The following is a 17,074-nucleotide window of genomic DNA, read 5'->3' as shown; positions in this document are numbered from 1 at the left end:
GTGACAGCTGAGGGGAAGCTGCCTTGGCCTTCCCATCTCCTCAGCGTGGAATGGCCGGGGGCTGGAGGAAGAAGCGGTAAATCTCCACTGCCTGTTGGATTCCCTTGACACCGGCACGTCCTTCTAAAACTAGGTCTCTATCCCAATTTCCATTAGGCTGTGTTACGGTAACACTGAGCAAATGCACCCTCTGCCCTCAGCAATATGGTAGCTGCCAGAAATGGCCACTGAATACCTAAGCATGACTAACATGACTGTGGAACTAAGTGATTAATTCCTTTTTAGTAAATTTAAATTTAGATAGCCACATGTGCTCTAACTGCTATTATTTTTGTGCTGTCCCAGGAAAACAGTTTTGTAAGCCAGATCAGCTTCTTTTATTTAAGTACATTCAACGTGGCAGCTGAAAATCAACCAAGAACCTAGGGGTTTATTCGCTAGGACCTGAGTGTGGATTGTCTGGGGAGAGTTTTTCTCACTAAGACGGAAGGGGCCATATATATATGTGTGTCTAAAACATGAAGCTCAGATTCTACTAGAGTTCAGGGCTGGCCTGCTTGGGTGATCATAAGAGGGTTCCGTGCTGTTGGTGCTCTGAGAGGAGCCGAGGGACACGACTATACTGCGTTTTCAAGTTGAGATTGGCGGGATCCCACCTCTGAAGAGCAGCAGGGGACCAACATACATAAGCGTCGTCGCTGTTCTGGATTGTGTGGTGTCTCTGGAGGGTCCGGGGCCGGTGGTGCTCGCTGACTGAGGGCCGTGTTGGGTATCCAAGTCCGTTGTGGTCTGGCAGCTCCATGGCTTGTCCTGGAGAACTTCTATCCATGCAGTTCCCTAGGACAGACTCTGAGGAGACAGGGTAGAACAGGGTCAGCAGGGGTAGAGCCTTCCAAAACTGCAAACCCCCATCAAAGAAGAAACGTCTGGCAAGGGACGATAAGTGAGGGTGAGGACCAGCACCTACTTGTTTTCACCCAGCTCATGCTCAGAAGTGCCTGGTCTAGCCCGATTTCTTTTCTTTTTAAAAAAATTTATTTTATTTTCATTGGAAAGTCAGATATACAGAGAGGAGGAGAAACAGAGAGGAAGATCTTCCGTCCAATGGTTCACTCCCCAAATGGCCACAATGACCACAGCTGTGCTGATCCAAAGCCAGGAGCCCAGAACCTCTTCTTGGTCTTCTACATGGGTGCAGATCCCCAAGGTTTTGGGCCATTCTCGACTGCCTTCCCAGGCTACAAGCAGGGAGCTTGGGAAGTGGGGCAGCTTGGATTAGAACCAGTGCTCAAATGGGATCCTGGCGTGTGCAAGGCGAGGACTTTAGCTGTTAGGCTACCCCGCTGGGTCCCTGACCATAATTTTACAGGAAAATGTGAGTCCTTTTATAAAAGGAGGCTGGTTGGATCACACAGAATCTTTTCTTTGTTTATTCCTCTGGAGACCTGGCTAGGCTCTATTCCCAAACCCAGATTCACAGAGGGATGGGTCTCTTGAGCTGTTAGAAACCTCTTGCCCATGAGGATGGCTGGCTTCCATTCTGCAGGCACCCCTTCTCTCCTTTCTTGGCTGCTACTTCTGTGTTACATCGTGCTCCTCTCCTGTCTGCCTTTTAAACTGTTGCTTTCAAATCCTTTCTAAGCGAGATCTCTTCTCACTTCTGCCATGACCTTCCCTCTTTCCACACGTTCTTGGACAGTATCTTCTACATCCAAGTCCCCAACTATACTGCCTTTTAAGTTTCAGATTCCCAATTCCAGCTATTGCCTACAAATATTTATTTTTTCTGGATATCTAACAGGCATATGATTCTTCCCATGTCTAATTTGCAAACCCACTAGCTTTCCCTACAACCTTCTATTCCTTCAGATATCATGGTTTTGGTGCCTCATTTTCTTAAGTGTCTAGATAAAAACTGTCAGTCACTACTGGTTTTGTACTCTTGGTCCACAACAGCCTGAAGTCTATAAACAATCTAAACAAAGCTTGTCATTTTGGCCCTTCTTTTCAATCTAACTGAAGCCCTGTTACCTCTTGCCTGGACTACCATACCTGTCCCCTAACTGCCCCCTTACAACTACCCAGCCAAGATTAATCTTTCCATAATCAATACACTTCCTTTCACAACACGTCACTGGATATCTTCCAATCACTACTGAACATTCCATATTTTAAATTCTACTCAAATGGGACCACTTACGATTCTTCCCCACCCATGTACAATTCTGTACACTTGCTGTCACTATTCCTTCTACCTTGGAAATGCCTGGTTTTGCTACTTCTATCCACGACAACCCAAATCAACTCATCCTTCGAGGTTTACCTCAAATGTTGTCATCTTTACAAAACTTTATGGCATACAGAAATTGTTTCCTCCTTTAAACTTCAGAAGACTTCCTTAGTCCGACAACTTTAACATTATAGCATTAACGCTGGTATGAGTTCTCTGAGGGAAGGAAAGGACTGTATCTTTTGCATGTCTGTGAGGCATCCATGTTTTAGAATGTTGCCCTTTATCCAATCTTTAATCATTTTTAGAACTGCTGTTAATAAATACTCTCTTACTATGGGTTAGGAGTGGAGCTTGAAGAGAAAGCAGCTAAAGAATAGGTATTCTTGATTAAGTATGATTGAGAAGAATCTTGTAATCAACACCTGGGTTGATAGGATCCTCTTGATAAGTAGCACTTTTGAGTCAAGAAAAGTTGCGTCTTGGACACGTTATGCTAGACTGGTTTTTGAGAAAAAGGTCCTTGGCAACTATTGGGCTTATCTCTAAATGAACCAGTCCACAGCAAGACCAAACTTACAAAAATTCTTAATAAGACACCCAGCTCTGATGCTAACTGTGCTGTTTCAACAGCTGTTTGAACACTCAAAGTAAGATACCTTGCCTGAGCAGTGGGTAAAGAGTTGTCTGTCTTTACATTCAACGGGTCTCCTGGGAGGATCAAATTCTGGCCCAGACTTAGGGGTTGAGGTAGGACTGGAAGGAGAAGAGAACTGCCTGACATGTACACTGCTATTAATGCAGGGCATTTCGGTGCAAGAGAAAAAAAGCAGAGCATGGGGGAGTTTCCCAGCTACCAAGGATAAAGATAAGTGAGAAATCTTTTGAAAATTCCCTGAGCAATGAGGTCAATGGAACAAACAGAAGCCAGCTACTTTGTTACTGAAAGCCAAAAGCCAAAAGCCAAAAGCCAGTGGAGAAAGGAGGATAAAAGAAAACCTACACCAAGAGTTGCTTATTGAAATTAGCTCACCCTTGGGCCCTGCGGCGTGGCCTAGCAGCTAAAGTCCTCGCCTTGAAAGCCCCGGGATCCCATATGGGCGCCGGTTCTAATCCCGGCAGCTCCATTTCCCATCCAGCTCCCTGCTTGTGGCCTGGGAAAGCAGTTGAGGACGGCCCAATGCATTGGGACACTGCACCCGTGTGGGAGACCCGGAAGAGGTTCCAGGTTCCTGGCTTTGGATTGGCGCGCACCGGCCCGTTGCGGCTCACTTGGGGAGTGAATCATCGGATGGAAGATCTTCCTCTCTGTCTCTCCTCCTCTGTGTATATCTGGCTGTAATAAAATGAATAAATCTTCAAAAAGAAAAAAAAAGAAATTAGCTCACCCATCTTACCCACTCAGCCCAATTTCTGAAAGTGGGCACAGCTCACATGTTGGCCTCAGGGCCAACCAAAACCACTGGCAGGAAGTGGTGCAACACTGGCTCTGTGGGAGTGAGGAGGTATTGATTCTTTCTGCTAGGAAAAGAAGCCACACGAGGAGTGGCTTCTTACTCAAAAATACTTTCCAGTTCCTACATTCTAAGCCCGAGTAGAGTTAAATGCAAAATTTCACAGCTGTCTCTCCTTTTTTGTTCTCCCAAAGACAAACATAAGCGCTGTCCTGTTTCAATATTTTTAAAAGGATCATTGTCAAACAGGAGGGGATGGCAAAATTAACAAGATTTATGCACCTTGGGCCCGGTGGCGTGGCCTAGCGGCTAAAGTCCTCGCCTTGAACGCGCCGGGATCCCATATGGACGCCGGTTCTAATCCCGGCAGCTCCACTTCCCATCCAGCTCCCTGCTTGTGGCCTGGGAAAGCAGTCGAGGACAGCCCAATGCATTGGGACCCTGCACCCGTGTGGGAGACCCGGAAGAGGTTCCTGGTTCCCTGCTTCGGATTGGCTCAGCTCCAGCTGTTGCGGTCACTTGGGGAGTGAATCATCGCACAGAAGACCTTCCTCTTTGTATATCTGACTTAGTAATAAAAATGAAATAAATCTTTAAAAAAAAAGATTTATGCACCTGGTGTGAAAGCTCAATGGCTAAATCTTCACGTTACAAGCACCGGGTTCCCATATGGTCACTGGTTCTAATCCCAGCAGCTCCACTTCCCATCCAGCTCCCTGCTTGTGGCCTGGGAAGGCAGTCGAGGACAGCCCAAAGCCTTGGGACCCTGAATGCACAAGAGACCCGGAGGAGGATCCTGGCTCCTGGCTTTGGATCAGTTCAACCTCAGCCACTGTGGTCACTTGGGGAGCGTACCAGCAGATGGAAGAATCTTTATCTCTCCTTCTTTCTGGAAATTGGCTCTGCCTTTCAAAAAAAATTAAATAAATCTTTTTTTTTTTAAAGATTTATTTATTTTTATTGGAAAGGCAGATATACATAGAAGAGGAGAGACAGAGAGGAAGATGATCCATCCAATGATTCACTCCCCAAGTGAGCCGCAACAGCTGGTGCTGCGCCGATCTGAAGCCAGGAGCCAGGAACTTCTTTGCGGGTCTCCCACGCGGGTCTCTCCTCTTCTATGTATATCTGCCTTTCCAATAAAAATAAATAAATCTTTTAAAAAAAAAAGATTTATTTAATTTTTTTTGAAAGGCAGAGCCAATTTCCAGAAAGAAGGAGAGATAAAGATTCTTCCATCTGTTGGTACGCTCCCCAAGTGACCACAGTGGCTGAGGTTGAACTGATCCAAAGCCAGGAGCCAGGATCCTCCTCCGGGTCTCTTGTGCATGCAGGGTCCCAAGGCTTTGGGCTGTCCTCGACTGCCTTCCCAGGCCACAAGCAGGGAGCTGGATGGGAAGTGGAGCTGCTGGGATTAGAACCGGCGCCCATATGGGATCCCGGTGAGTTCAGGGCGAGGACTTTAGCCACTAGGCCACGCTGCCGGGCCCTAAATAAATCTTCAAAGAAATTTTATACAGTCCTGGCTCTTTCCCTTCTGGAGACCTCAAGTGCTTTTTTTTTTTTGTCATGTTGCTAAGTCTCACTCTCCCTCCCTATTTCTGAATTTATTTTTATTACTAAGAATGGGATTTTTCTGCAAACTCAAACACCTACCCTCCTTGTGGCTCTGCCTTTGGGAAAGTTACACAGATCTGACCCTCCCTGTCTATTTGCTTCTTAGTCTTCAGGTCACACACCCACAGAACTGAAAGTAACACTAAGACATAGGAAGTTCTCACTTGACAAATTGCATGATGAGCCTGCCTGACCAGCCCTCTTTATCCCTCAGCCCAGCTTTGGGGTCGGGGAGACTTCTCATGGGAGCAAAGCTCTCTAGCTCCCCTGGGTCTCAACCTCTGGATCTAGAAACCAAAAACTACTCTGCAGCTGTATAGATAGCTTAAAAAGAACTTAGTATTCTGTAACAGTTCAACAGACTTAAATTATTTGTACTCATTTCAGAAATGTTCCTTTTAAGTGGATGATGGCCTAACATGATAAAAACAAATAAGGAAATTGATTTAATCACAGAACCCTACTTATAGAATGATGGAGCAACTGACCACATATTAATAAACAAATGAGTCACTGGAACTTTATTTTCAGAGAAGCCTCTGATTTAGGAGAGAAAAATGTGATTTATAAACCAGATGTTAGAGTAGTGCAGCAGCAGGAGCTGGGAGGCTGTCTGTGCAGGTTTCAGTATAATCAGTGGGTCAGAGACATGGAACAGACATGCTCAGAAGGTACAAAGCAGGGCCAAGGAGACACTTGAGGAATGTAAGCCTAAGGAGTCAGAATACTGAGGTCAGGATACAGCCCCGTCACCACCAGAGTGGATGGACTTGGGTCACATTTAACCTCTCCTGGCACTGAGGTTCCATATCTGAAAAATGAGGGTTATTAGGAGCTCAAAAAAGAGAATACATATAAGGGAACATTTAATAAACTGTGAAGGCACATGCAAGAAAGTTCTCAAAGAGTTCATGAATATGTGTATTATGAAAAAAATTATACATGCAATTAAAATGTTAAGCATTTAAAAATCTTCATTTCATTTTCCACAACTTCTAAAAATATCCTTGGACCCAGCGCGGTGGCACAGTGGTTAAAGTCCTCGCTTTGAACGCACTGGGATCCCATATAGGTGTCAGTTTTAATCCCAGTGGCCTTGCTTCCCATCCAGCTCCCTGCTTGTGGCCTAGGATAGCAGTGGAGGATGGCCCAAAGCCTTGGAACCCTGCACCCACGTGGGAGACCCAGAAGAGCTCCTGGCTCCGGATTGGCTCAGCTCCAGCTGTTGCGGCCACTTGGGGAGTGAATCACCAGACGGAAGACCTTCCTCTCTGTCTCTCCTCCTCTGTATATCCGCCTTTCCAATAAAAATAAATAAATCTTCAAAAAAAAAATCCTTAATAAAATAAAGTATTGCTTTTAGTCAGAATGTTGAGTCTCATTCTAGAGGTTCGTGTGACATGTTATGTGTGAGATCTACTGACCACTGGGGTTGTTAAGTGGACCAGTCCAGTGACCAAAAAGCTTGAGTTTTCACTGTAATCTTGGCATCCCTTATGCCAACCTAGAAGCCAGAACTGTCAGGCTCACGGAAGGACATATAAAAAATGAGAGGAAAGATGACTTGCAAGAGCCCCACACTTGAGTATTTACAAAGTGAAGCTATGAGTGAGATGATCCTCTGATCATGCAAGGGGAAAAAATGCAGATAAAGATAATACACAATGGCCACCCAGTGTGGGGAACCTCAGGGCAGCTTGCACAACTCTATTGAGTCTGTCAATGTTGACTCACCTTACTCATTCACTGGATTTTAAGAGAAATGACATGTTGCCACAGTCCTTTGCAAGGCTCTGAGAGGTGATCCTTCCCAGTCTGTCAGCATGCTCCCCACCCCTCTGTGAGGCTGGATAACACTGAGGCTGAGTGAGCTCAGAGGGGAGACGGGTTCGCTTCATGAGTGCAGTTGGCACTCTCACTGTGAGAACTGGCTGGGCTGCACTCATTTATTTGCAAAGTCAGAAAATTGAGCCTGTGTTAACACTACAGAAGGAAAGCAAATGGATACTTTGCAAGCAGCAGAGGGAGAGATTTTAGGGGCAGAGATAGCTCTGTAACTTGTGTATGTTCAAAGCAAACCTTTTAACTAAACGCTCTGGCAGTGTCCGGCCTCATGGCTGCTGGCTAACAGCTGCTAACAAAATAGGTAATACTGATACGACGGCATCTGATTCCCATCAGCTGACACCAGCTATCCTTGTTCATCTGCCCACACTAGCTTCACTCTTAGGAGATGATGCTGCTGTACAGAGCACTTCATGTTAGAGCTCTCTGGGAGCAAGTTCTCCTTCCTGCAGTGCAGTACAAGCTCCGTGGGGGCAGGCTGATCTTTCCATCTCTGCATTTCCCATCTACAATATAATCTCGGGCAATATAGTAATGTGACAAATTCTGCTGTGCTTGTTCTACCAGGGAAGTAACAGCTGAGGTGTTTGGGGACTAGAGTGCAAGTGCACAAGGATGAAGGGATCATTAAAGGAGACAGCTGGCACAAACATACATGAGGGTAAGCATCCACAGGGTGCCCACAGGGTGATGGGGCACAGCATGATAATTCCTGCTTGGGAAAAGTGACATAAAATTGTCCAATGAGTCTCTGGAAAAGCAGAAATGTATAGCTCTCCTGATTAAGAGAACAGGATGAGACCAAGTTAATGCAGCAAAGGATTGTGAATTCTTCCTTACTACTGTCGTAGGGGGATCTTAACAAAGACTTCTCAGGCAGTGGTGAAAAATAAATATGCAACTGAGCTGAAAGCACTACGCACAGTACTGGCATCCTACGGACATTAACTCAAGGCTCCTCCTCAGGGAGCCATTCAACACCCCTCATTACACAGATGAAAAATGGAAGACAGGTTACATGACAGATCCATGAGCATCTAGTTAGTTCACACTGTTCAGGGAAAGAAAACAGAGATGCCCTGGCATAAGAAATCATTTTCAACACACAGATGTACATCCCCAAAGGGAATTGTAACTAGAGCAGCAGGCACTGAGCTTCCCTTGGTCATTTGATGTTTCTAACGCATTATTTCACTATATTGAATTTGAAACTCCCATTTTCATAAACATGCAATTTTATTTGCTAAAGATAACTATATGCATATGTGGTTCCCAAAGTTTCAAGAATGATTAGATTCTAGAACGAGATAGGAAGAATTTCAGCAATAAAGCGAGAAAAGGCTGTTCTATGGTTAAGTTAAAGAGCTCAGAGTAAACTGGGTAAAAAGAAAGCAAACATTACTATAATGCACTGATAATCAAGGCTAGAGTGAAGAAGACAGCTTTTAGAAGAGTGCGTATCGGCCCGGCGGGATAGCGTAGCAGTTAACAGTCATTGCCTTGAATGCACCGGGATCCTATATGGGCACCATTCTAATCCAGCTCCCTACCTGTGGCCTGGGAAAGCAGTAGAGCATGGCCCAAAGCCTGGGGACCCTGCACCCATGTAGGAGACCCAGGAGAAGCTCCTGGCTCCTGACTTCAGATTGGCTCAGCCCCAGCTGTTGCGGCCACTTAGGGAGTGAACCATTGGACGGAAGACCTTCCTCTCTGTCTCTCCTCCTCTGTATATCTGCCTTTCCAATAAAAATACACAAATCTTACTCCATGGAATACTACTCAGCTATTAAAAAAAACAAAATGCAGTTCTTTGTGGCCAAATGGGCCAAACTGGAAACCATAATGCTAAGGGAAATGAGCCAATCCCAAAAGGTTAAATACCACATGTTTGCCTTAATTTAAGATGATATGATGTTATGTATAACATGTTATGTTATGAATGTTATATGTTGTGTATAAACTAAAACTGAAGTGTAGGTGAGGTGGTCACAGAAGGTGGCTGGGAACTCGCATTTACTTTTAACATATTGGTTACTCATTACTATGTCAATTAACTCCATAATGATGTAAATTTTTGCTGATGGTATGTTGGAGCTTTCAATTGACTGGGATGATACTCTGCTGGCTCTGTCTTCAGACCAGAGAGGGTATACCTAAGAAGCCATTGAACTTGACTGGACAATAAGATGCTGGACTCTATGTTTGGTATACGCTTGCAATGGGGGAATCTCAACTGAACTTGAGCTGTGGTTATGCAACAAAGTGGAGGAATCCACCATGGTGGGAGGGTTTGGGGAGGGGTGGGGAGAACCCAAGTACCTATGTAACTGTGTCACATAATACAATGCAATTAATGAAGTAAAAATAATAAATAATAAATTAAAAAAAACAACAACAACAACAAAAAACAAGAGTTCATATCATAAGTCAGAAAGGGAGCCAGCCTAATGGTTCAACTGGTTATTCCTGCCTTTGCAAGCACTAAGATCTCATACTGGTATCAGTTCCTGTCCTTGCTGCTCCACTTTTCACCCAGCTCCTTGGTAGTGGCCTGGGAAAGAAGCAGTAGAAGATGGTCCAAAGTCTTGGGACCCTGTGCCCCCATGTGAAACCCGGAAGTAGCACCTGGTTCCTGGCTTCTGACTGGCTCAGCTCTAGTAGCTGTGGCTATTAGGGAGTGAACCAGCAGATGGAAGAGCTTTCTTTCTGTCTTTCTTCTCTGTAAATCTACCTTTCCAATTAAAAAAATAGTCAGAAGGGAAATATGAAAGTGCATTGGGAGAAGGGGGGGGGGGAAGACACCCCAGAAAAACTAGACAGGGTAATTTTAAACTGAAATCTTTAGGAATATACTTATTTCCAGAAAGCAAAAACAATTTTTGCAGGGTGTAATGGCAGTGCTGGTGGTGCATGTCAGAATGCAAGGAGAAAGAAGGAGAGGGAGGCAGTCAATGGTTGAACATCAACTAGAGGAAGGAGTAGAGCAGATTTATCATAACCACAAAGTTATCGACTTGAAGTCCTTACATTCAATAGAAAGGCACTAAAGGGAATGAGTGACAAGGCTGTCAGCTGATCTGAAACTCCAGCAGCACCGAGCAGTGTGCCTCTGTTGTCTAGCTAGACAATACTTTGTATTTTAGAACACTTCTGCCCTTAGCTGTGTCCTCCCAGACTTCCCTGAGCCATTTTCACTCACTGTTCTTTGCTCAGTCAGCTCCACAAATTTCCTCTGTCCACAGCTGTTCCACATACTACACTTAGGCCAGAGACCTGCCTGTTCCTCTGCTTCACAGCTAACTTCTTTCTCTTCTGATGCTTCCATGGCACCTGTCCTGGCTCGCGCTTCGCCCACTATAGGTACCAGCCAGCCCAGCACGCCTGCCTGGGGAGGGCTCCTCTGACAAGCAGGAAGCAGTGAATATGAGCTCTCTCCTTTTTGTGTACTGCACACTGAAGGAAGCGTAAAAAGAATTACAGTAAATAATTTTTTAAGACAAGCGGTTCATAAAGTATTTAAAACTACAGTAATCCAGGGTAGAAAAGGACAGAAAGAGAAGTGTTGTTTGCTTCAGGGTTGCTTCTTCCACACTGCCATGCTCAGTGAGAATCTGCTGGAGTGAACTGAGTGGCTCTCAAGCTCAGCTACCATTTACTAGCTCTTGGTTTTGGAGTCAGGTTACTTATGCTCATTATTAAATAGCAATAGCAAGAGTTATTACTGTCTAAGATTGTTGTGAGGATTCAATGAATTTACATATAAACAGTATCTGATGCCTGGTGAATGTTAGTATCCTCCTTTTTAGCCAAACCACAGCAGGCCACAGGAGTCTTTCCCATAGTCCCCCCAATACCGACCATCTCATCTCAGCTTCAGTGCTCCCAGAAAGGGACATTCCCATGTGGCCGAAGGGGCAGAGCATATTCCATAAAGTTTTTATGAAAGTCTTTCTCAAGTATGGGTATTTGCTTCAGTAGTTAAAATGCTGTTTGGAATGTCCACATCTTGAGTCATAGTGCTTAGATTCAAGACCCAGCTCCATTTCCAATCCCAGCTTCCCACTAACGCTTACTCTGGGAGGCAGTGATTGCTCAGGACACAGGACACTATCATTCATGTGAGAGACCCAAAGTCATTTCCAGGCTGACTCCTGGCCTCAGCCCAGCCCTGGCTACTGCAAGCATCTGGAGGGTGAGCCAGCAGATGGAAGATCTTTCCATGTCTGACTGTCTCTCATAAGTTTTTTTTTTTTTTTTTAAAGATTTTATTTATCTTTATCTGAAAGGCAGAGTTACAGAAAGGACAGAGAGATATTCTATATATTGGTTCACTCTCCAAATGGCTGCAGCAATTAGAGCTAGGCCAGTCTGAAGCCAGGAGCTTCTTCCAGGTCTTCCACATGGGTTCAGGTGCCAAAGGACATGGGCCATTTTCCCCTGCTTTCTCAAACACATCAGCAGGGAGCTGGACTAGAAGTGGAGCAGCCAGGACTTGAACCGGTGCCCATATGGAATGTTAGCACCGCAGATGGAGGATTAACGTACTACCCATGGTGCAAGTCTTCCTAGGATAGTTGAAATCTGCAATTTCCCTATCCTGCCCTTGGTTCTGCCTTGCTATATGAACCCAGAAAAGTCTAGTCCTTTGGTTCTCTTCAGTTTTTTCTTTCCCAACTCTAAGACACCCCCCACCCTCCATGCCTGTCATCCATTCCACATATGCCCTGGTTTTGAAAATCAAGTAGACACAGCAACAAGCATCCACCTGAAAATACAGTGAACTCTCTCCTGAAAATACACAGCACAACTGTCTGGGGCAGATTTCTAAGCTGGATGACGCCTTACATTCACAAGGCCAACATTTATTTGGCATTGTAGGCAAACACCTTTCCCTATCAATGCATGATAGCACAATCTGAAATCACCAAGTCTTCTGCACACAGGTTACTTTAGAATAAGACATTCAATCCTGCTCTGAGCTTTAGAATCTAACGGAGTTGAATTTTGCATGCTGACCCTGAAGGACAAAATGGGAGATTCAAGTATTTTTGTGAGGGAATAAAAGATGAAATGTTCAGTTTCAGGGCTGTATAGTTTCTGGGTAAATTCATTTCTTTTTTCTTTTTTTTTTGAAAAAAAGATTTATTTATTTCTATTGGAAAGGCAGATATACAGAGAGGAGGAGACAGAGAGGAAGATCTTCCATCTGATGGTTCACTCCCCAAGCGGCCGCAACGGCTGGAGCTGAGCCAATCCGAAGCCAGAAGCCAGGAACTTCTTCTGGGTCTCCCACGTGGGTGCAGGGTCCCAAGGCTTTGGGCTGTCCTTGACTGCTTTTCCCAGGCCACAGGCAGGGAGCTGGACTGGAAGGGGGGCCGCTAGGATTAGAACTGGCGCCCATATGGGATCTCAGTGCATTCAAGGTGGGGACTTTCACTGCTAGGCTATGCACTGGGCCCGTAAATTCATTTTTGATCTCATGGATGGCAGCGGTGAAGAGTGATAAGCAGGAAGAAAAATGATAGATACCATTCCTGTTTTTATCTAGGGTGAAGGCTGTCATGCTAATGGAGCTACCTGTTTTGAATATCACTACTGCTGGTCATCATGATCTCCTCCAGAACAAAAAGGAATGTATTCATTAATTACAAGGTGAAACAGCATGAATGGACATGGGCTTCATGATGTTGTATCTAGTCTGTATCTAGCTCATTAATGAAATGGCCACAATAATAATAGTAATTCATACTCTGACATTTACAGAACATAGCTCTTTCTTTTTCTTATGCAAACATACTATATAAATGCAAACATGTTTTCACCTTCCTAAGTCTTCTGTATAGGATCGTTACTCACCTCATTCATTTTCCAGAGATGAGGAAAATGGGGCTGAGAGGGCTTGACTCACAAGGGTCAGGATGAAGGCGCTCTGACTCCTTGTCCAGCACACTGCCAGTGAATCATCTTTCCTTGGTGCTGACTCACTGAGGAAGCTAAAGGGAGCTGTCCGAATGGTAGCAGTAAGGGCTACCTGTCTTAGCACTATCACCTTATCTTGAAACTAGACCCCACACCCACCAATATACACTCTCTCTGGGCCTCTCTCCAGTAAGACCTCAGAGGACTCCTGAGGCACTTCTCCCTCAGGGGAACACGGAATACTTGTAGAAAACAAAGCAACGTTACTGAGTTACTTGAATGAGGGCACACTGGCCCGGAACTTGGGACTCTGAGGGGACTCTTACCTCGGCTGGGCACCTTATTTCTACTGAATGCAGCAGCTGGCTGATGTCTGTAGGGATGAATCCCCAACTCCTGGGCATGACTCACAGTTCCTAACAAAGATTCAGGGTCTCCAGGTCCACCGGTACTCAAGAGCAGGGGGCTGTCATGGCAACCTTTGGTCAACGGATGGGAACTCTTACTCTCTGCAAAGCCGTCCTTGGCCCCTTCACACAAGCAGTCTTCTTCCATGCTCTCTGAATGCATTAGTGCTGGCTGATGAGCATAGCCGTGGGTCGGGGTCGGGGAGGAAACCTGTGAGATACATTCTGGCGCCCTGATTTGTAGAAGATGCTGGGGGCTGGTGTGGTGGTGGTGGTGGGGATACGAGTCAGTATGTTGGTAAGATAAAGCCTGGTGCTCTGTCATACACTGTCCCCCAAGACTGGGAGCCAGACTCCCAGCATCCCCTTGGTTCATGGCCCTGAACAATTCTTGGTACTCTTGCTGCTGCTGCTGTTGTTGCTGTTGCTGCTGCTGTTGCTGTCGTTGCTGCTGCCTTTTAATGAGCTGTGCAAACTCTGCTGGGGGCAGCCGGATGTCCGAGTGGCCGGTGAGTGAATGCCGGGGAGAGAGCAGTCCCTGAAGGATGTGGGGTACCTGCTGGTGTCTTGGATAGTCTGGCGGCGTGGGGGACAGCAGGGCCTGCTGCAGTGCCGATGTGGTATAGTGTGGCGGCTGCTGGTGTGCACTGGGAGGGAAGGTGGGGAATTGGTCAAGTGGAGGGACTTTCAGGGCTGGGGTTGGAGGGAACCCTGCTCCTGTTGTAGGGCTGTAGCTGCTGGGGGAACCCCGGGACTGGTCCGAAAACAGATGGGGGTGTAAATGCGCTTGGTCGTAGTTAGCAGGGGAGAACCGATTCACGTTCAAGCTGCAGACACAAAAGGGAGTGAGTACCAGGCATCCGCGTCACAAGAGTGCCAGAGTCCCCTGGGCAATAGCTACTACTCTTCCTCAGCAGGGAGCACCCCCACTGGTACGGAGAACTGTGCTGTGACAGGCAAGTGGAGGACGGATGCTTCACCCCAATCTGTCCCCTTATTCATTTATTCAGTAAGTTCCAAAATTCTTGGAGCATTGGGAGCACAACAGATTGAACTCCACCTTGAAGGCAGCACCCTGGCCCAGCTTAAAACAGAATTTGGACTATTAGGAAACAACAATTTCTTACAAGAGTGATGGGGACGGAAAAAACATGTAAAAGAAAAAACAAACAAAAAACCCCCCAAAAACAAAAAATAAAGGTCACTGGCGTTTTTATACAACTCCTCTGTTAGATGACTTCTTGACAAAGGGAAATAAAGTCAAGATATCTGTTATTTTGTCCTTTTTCTCAGTAGCATTTTAATCTGGAGTCCATAAATAGGTTCCAATTGCACCCCTGACCCACCTTCCTGATTCTCAGAAGGAAGTTAACAAGAGGAAAGCCTAGTCAGAACCATCCTTCACTCTTTCTTTGTTCTGCTAAGGGGACTGCTCCTCCCACCTGGGTTCCCTACGTCAAGGCTGGGTGACATCACGTTGGTCTTACCTGTGGGCCTCTGCACTGTCGGCACTCAGCTGCTTGGACAAGGGTCGGTGCCCGTAGCTAAGGGTGGCCATCAGGTTGGTGCGGTGCTGCATCTGAATCTGACTGGCACTGGGGCTAAGGGAGATGCCTCGCCCAGCAGGGCCTGCAGCTGTTCCAGGCATGTTGCTGAGCATGTCAACAGGCTCTTGTACTTGGATGGTCACCTGCTGTGACTGGCTAGGCTGCTGCATGCCCAAGCAGGTGAGTGCCATGTTAGGAGGAGGGGAGCAGCTTTCAGCCTGTTGCTGGAAGATTGTGCTGCGGGAGGGTAATCCTTGAAACTGGGAGGGAGATGCAGCACCTAGATAGAAAGGACATGAGAGTGAGCAAGAGCCTGGGTTCCCTGCCAGCCCAAAGCAATGGGAGCCAATGAGACTGCTCAAACCATCCACTGTCTTGAGCAGAGTTTTGACTTAGCATGTATAAGATGATCCAGAGAACTTGTTAACGGTCAGATTGCTGGGTCCTACCCCTACAACACTGATTCTGTAAGTCAGGGTGGGCTTCTAAGAAGTTGCATTTCTGCTTAAGTTTCTCTAACCGCTGGTCCACGTATTACGCTCTGAGTGGCCAACTAGGCAGCTCGTCCCAAACTGTAATGCACAAATGGTCTGGTTAAAACACAGACTCTACTTCAGTGAGTTTGGGGACTCCACTTTGAGGAAAACAGGATCTCAAGGCCAATTCAGACTCCTAACCATTGTCTAAGGAGATTGATAAGGGACCTGAATTATGTGGTTTACTTAACAAATTCTCAAAGTGATGGTTCTTGAAGACTCATACTCAGCAAAATACATCACCTTAACAGACATCTAGCCAGCCACAAAAAGGGGCCCACAAGCATAGGAGACAATCAAAAGGAGGTATGACAATAAGGAAAGCTATGGTAGCAACTTCTTATTTGATAGGGTTAAAGACAGCTTTATCAAAAATATGATCAAGAGTGTTTTCTTTAAGAAATACTTTGTGCCAGAGACTGTTCTATGTGCTTTACATGTGCCTATTGATTATTGTTGTTATTATTATTCTCATATTTGACATCTGAGAACGCTGAGGCACCCAGAAGCAACATGCCTGTGTTTCATGATTACAAAATAATTAGTAATTGGTGGCACCAATTCCAGGCAGTGCAGCTCTGTACCTAAAAACTACATTATTCTGTCAGTCAAACGCTTCCTGGCACTCAAGCCTGTGAGGGGGTCATTTTGTCCACATGACATGCAATGGATCAACCCGAATCCCTCCACTCACCGTGAGGCTGGATCATGGCACTGTTCATTGGGGGAGGACTATTACTAGGAGGCCTGAAGAGATGGTTGTTGGGGTGGTTGGGGGGAGGGCTTGAAGGCTGAATCCTTAACCTTAAAAACAACAAAACACAAAAAGAAACTTCTTGTGCTAACAATGTAATCTTAAGTTTCAGCCATATGATACACAACAAATAGAAACTATTAGTTTTGATAAGCTTCTATGGTACACATTAGCCATCTCCTACAGTCTATTAACACCCTGTTACCAGGCTTCTCAAAGACGCTAAGTTCATGGTGGACCTATGCTTGGCCTCTCGCATTAGATGCCAGGTCACTTTAAGCTACCTGAAGTGGTCAAGGAAGTCGGGATATCAGGACCATTGGTTTCTCTGTTTTTCCAACAGTTTCTTCCAAGATGAATACTAAAGGAAGCCTGCATCTCCCATGTGAGTCAGACCCAGGACACCAAGCCAGAGGCAGTGGCTATGGCATCACAACACAGAATGATTCCTTACCTCTGCAGCTGGTGGGTGAGGAGGGCAGGCTGATTTTCACATGCAGCCTGAAGAGGTGGAGAAGGCTGGGGAGGACAGATGGAGTCCTAAAACATAGATAGGGAGTCCAAAAAGAAAAAAAAGTTGTGAGCTTCAAGACTCATCGGAGCTATTCTCAGGAAAAGAAGAAATAGAACAGTCTGTGACTTGGATTTATGCTTCCATGGCTCACACCAAAGTCTGATTACCTTTACTCAGACATGTCAACCATAAAAGTAACTCCACTTTGCCCTGAGTGCTTTCCTCCAAAAGACAGAAGCAAATCAGCCTGA

At 45.7% G+C, this 17,074-nt stretch overlaps 1 protein-coding gene across 7 annotated transcripts in view; it reads right to left on the bottom strand.

Annotated features, from left to right (window-relative positions):
• SIK3 (SIK family kinase 3) overlaps positions 1 to 17,074 on the bottom strand; it is a 223,977-nt gene that overhangs the window by 3,169 nt on the left and 203,734 nt on the right. For 4 of the 7 annotated variants that reach the window (XM_058663873.1, XM_058663872.1, XM_058663874.1 and 1 more), the window contains 5 exons: positions 16,764 to 16,849; positions 16,250 to 16,359; positions 14,960 to 15,299; positions 13,392 to 14,299; positions 686 to 849 (listed from right to left, as the gene is read on the bottom strand). In XM_058663873.1, the coding sequence (XP_058519856.1) occupies positions 686 to 849; positions 13,392 to 14,299; positions 14,960 to 15,299; positions 16,250 to 16,359; positions 16,764 to 16,849 (1,608 nt within the window). The remainder of the gene's footprint in view (positions 1 to 685; positions 850 to 13,391; positions 14,300 to 14,959; positions 15,300 to 16,249; positions 16,360 to 16,763; positions 16,850 to 17,074) is intronic. The other 3 variants (XM_058663875.1, XM_058663878.1, XM_058663879.1) reach the window with 1 other exon arrangement.

This window comes from Ochotona princeps, chromosome 4 (assembly GCF_030435755.1).
Source record: "Ochotona princeps isolate mOchPri1 chromosome 4, mOchPri1.hap1, whole genome shotgun sequence".
Classification (NCBI taxonomy): domain Eukaryota; kingdom Metazoa; phylum Chordata; class Mammalia; order Lagomorpha; family Ochotonidae; genus Ochotona; species Ochotona princeps.
The sequence above is the reverse complement of the archived record's forward strand: the minus strand, read 5'-3'. Positions and strand labels throughout refer to the sequence as shown.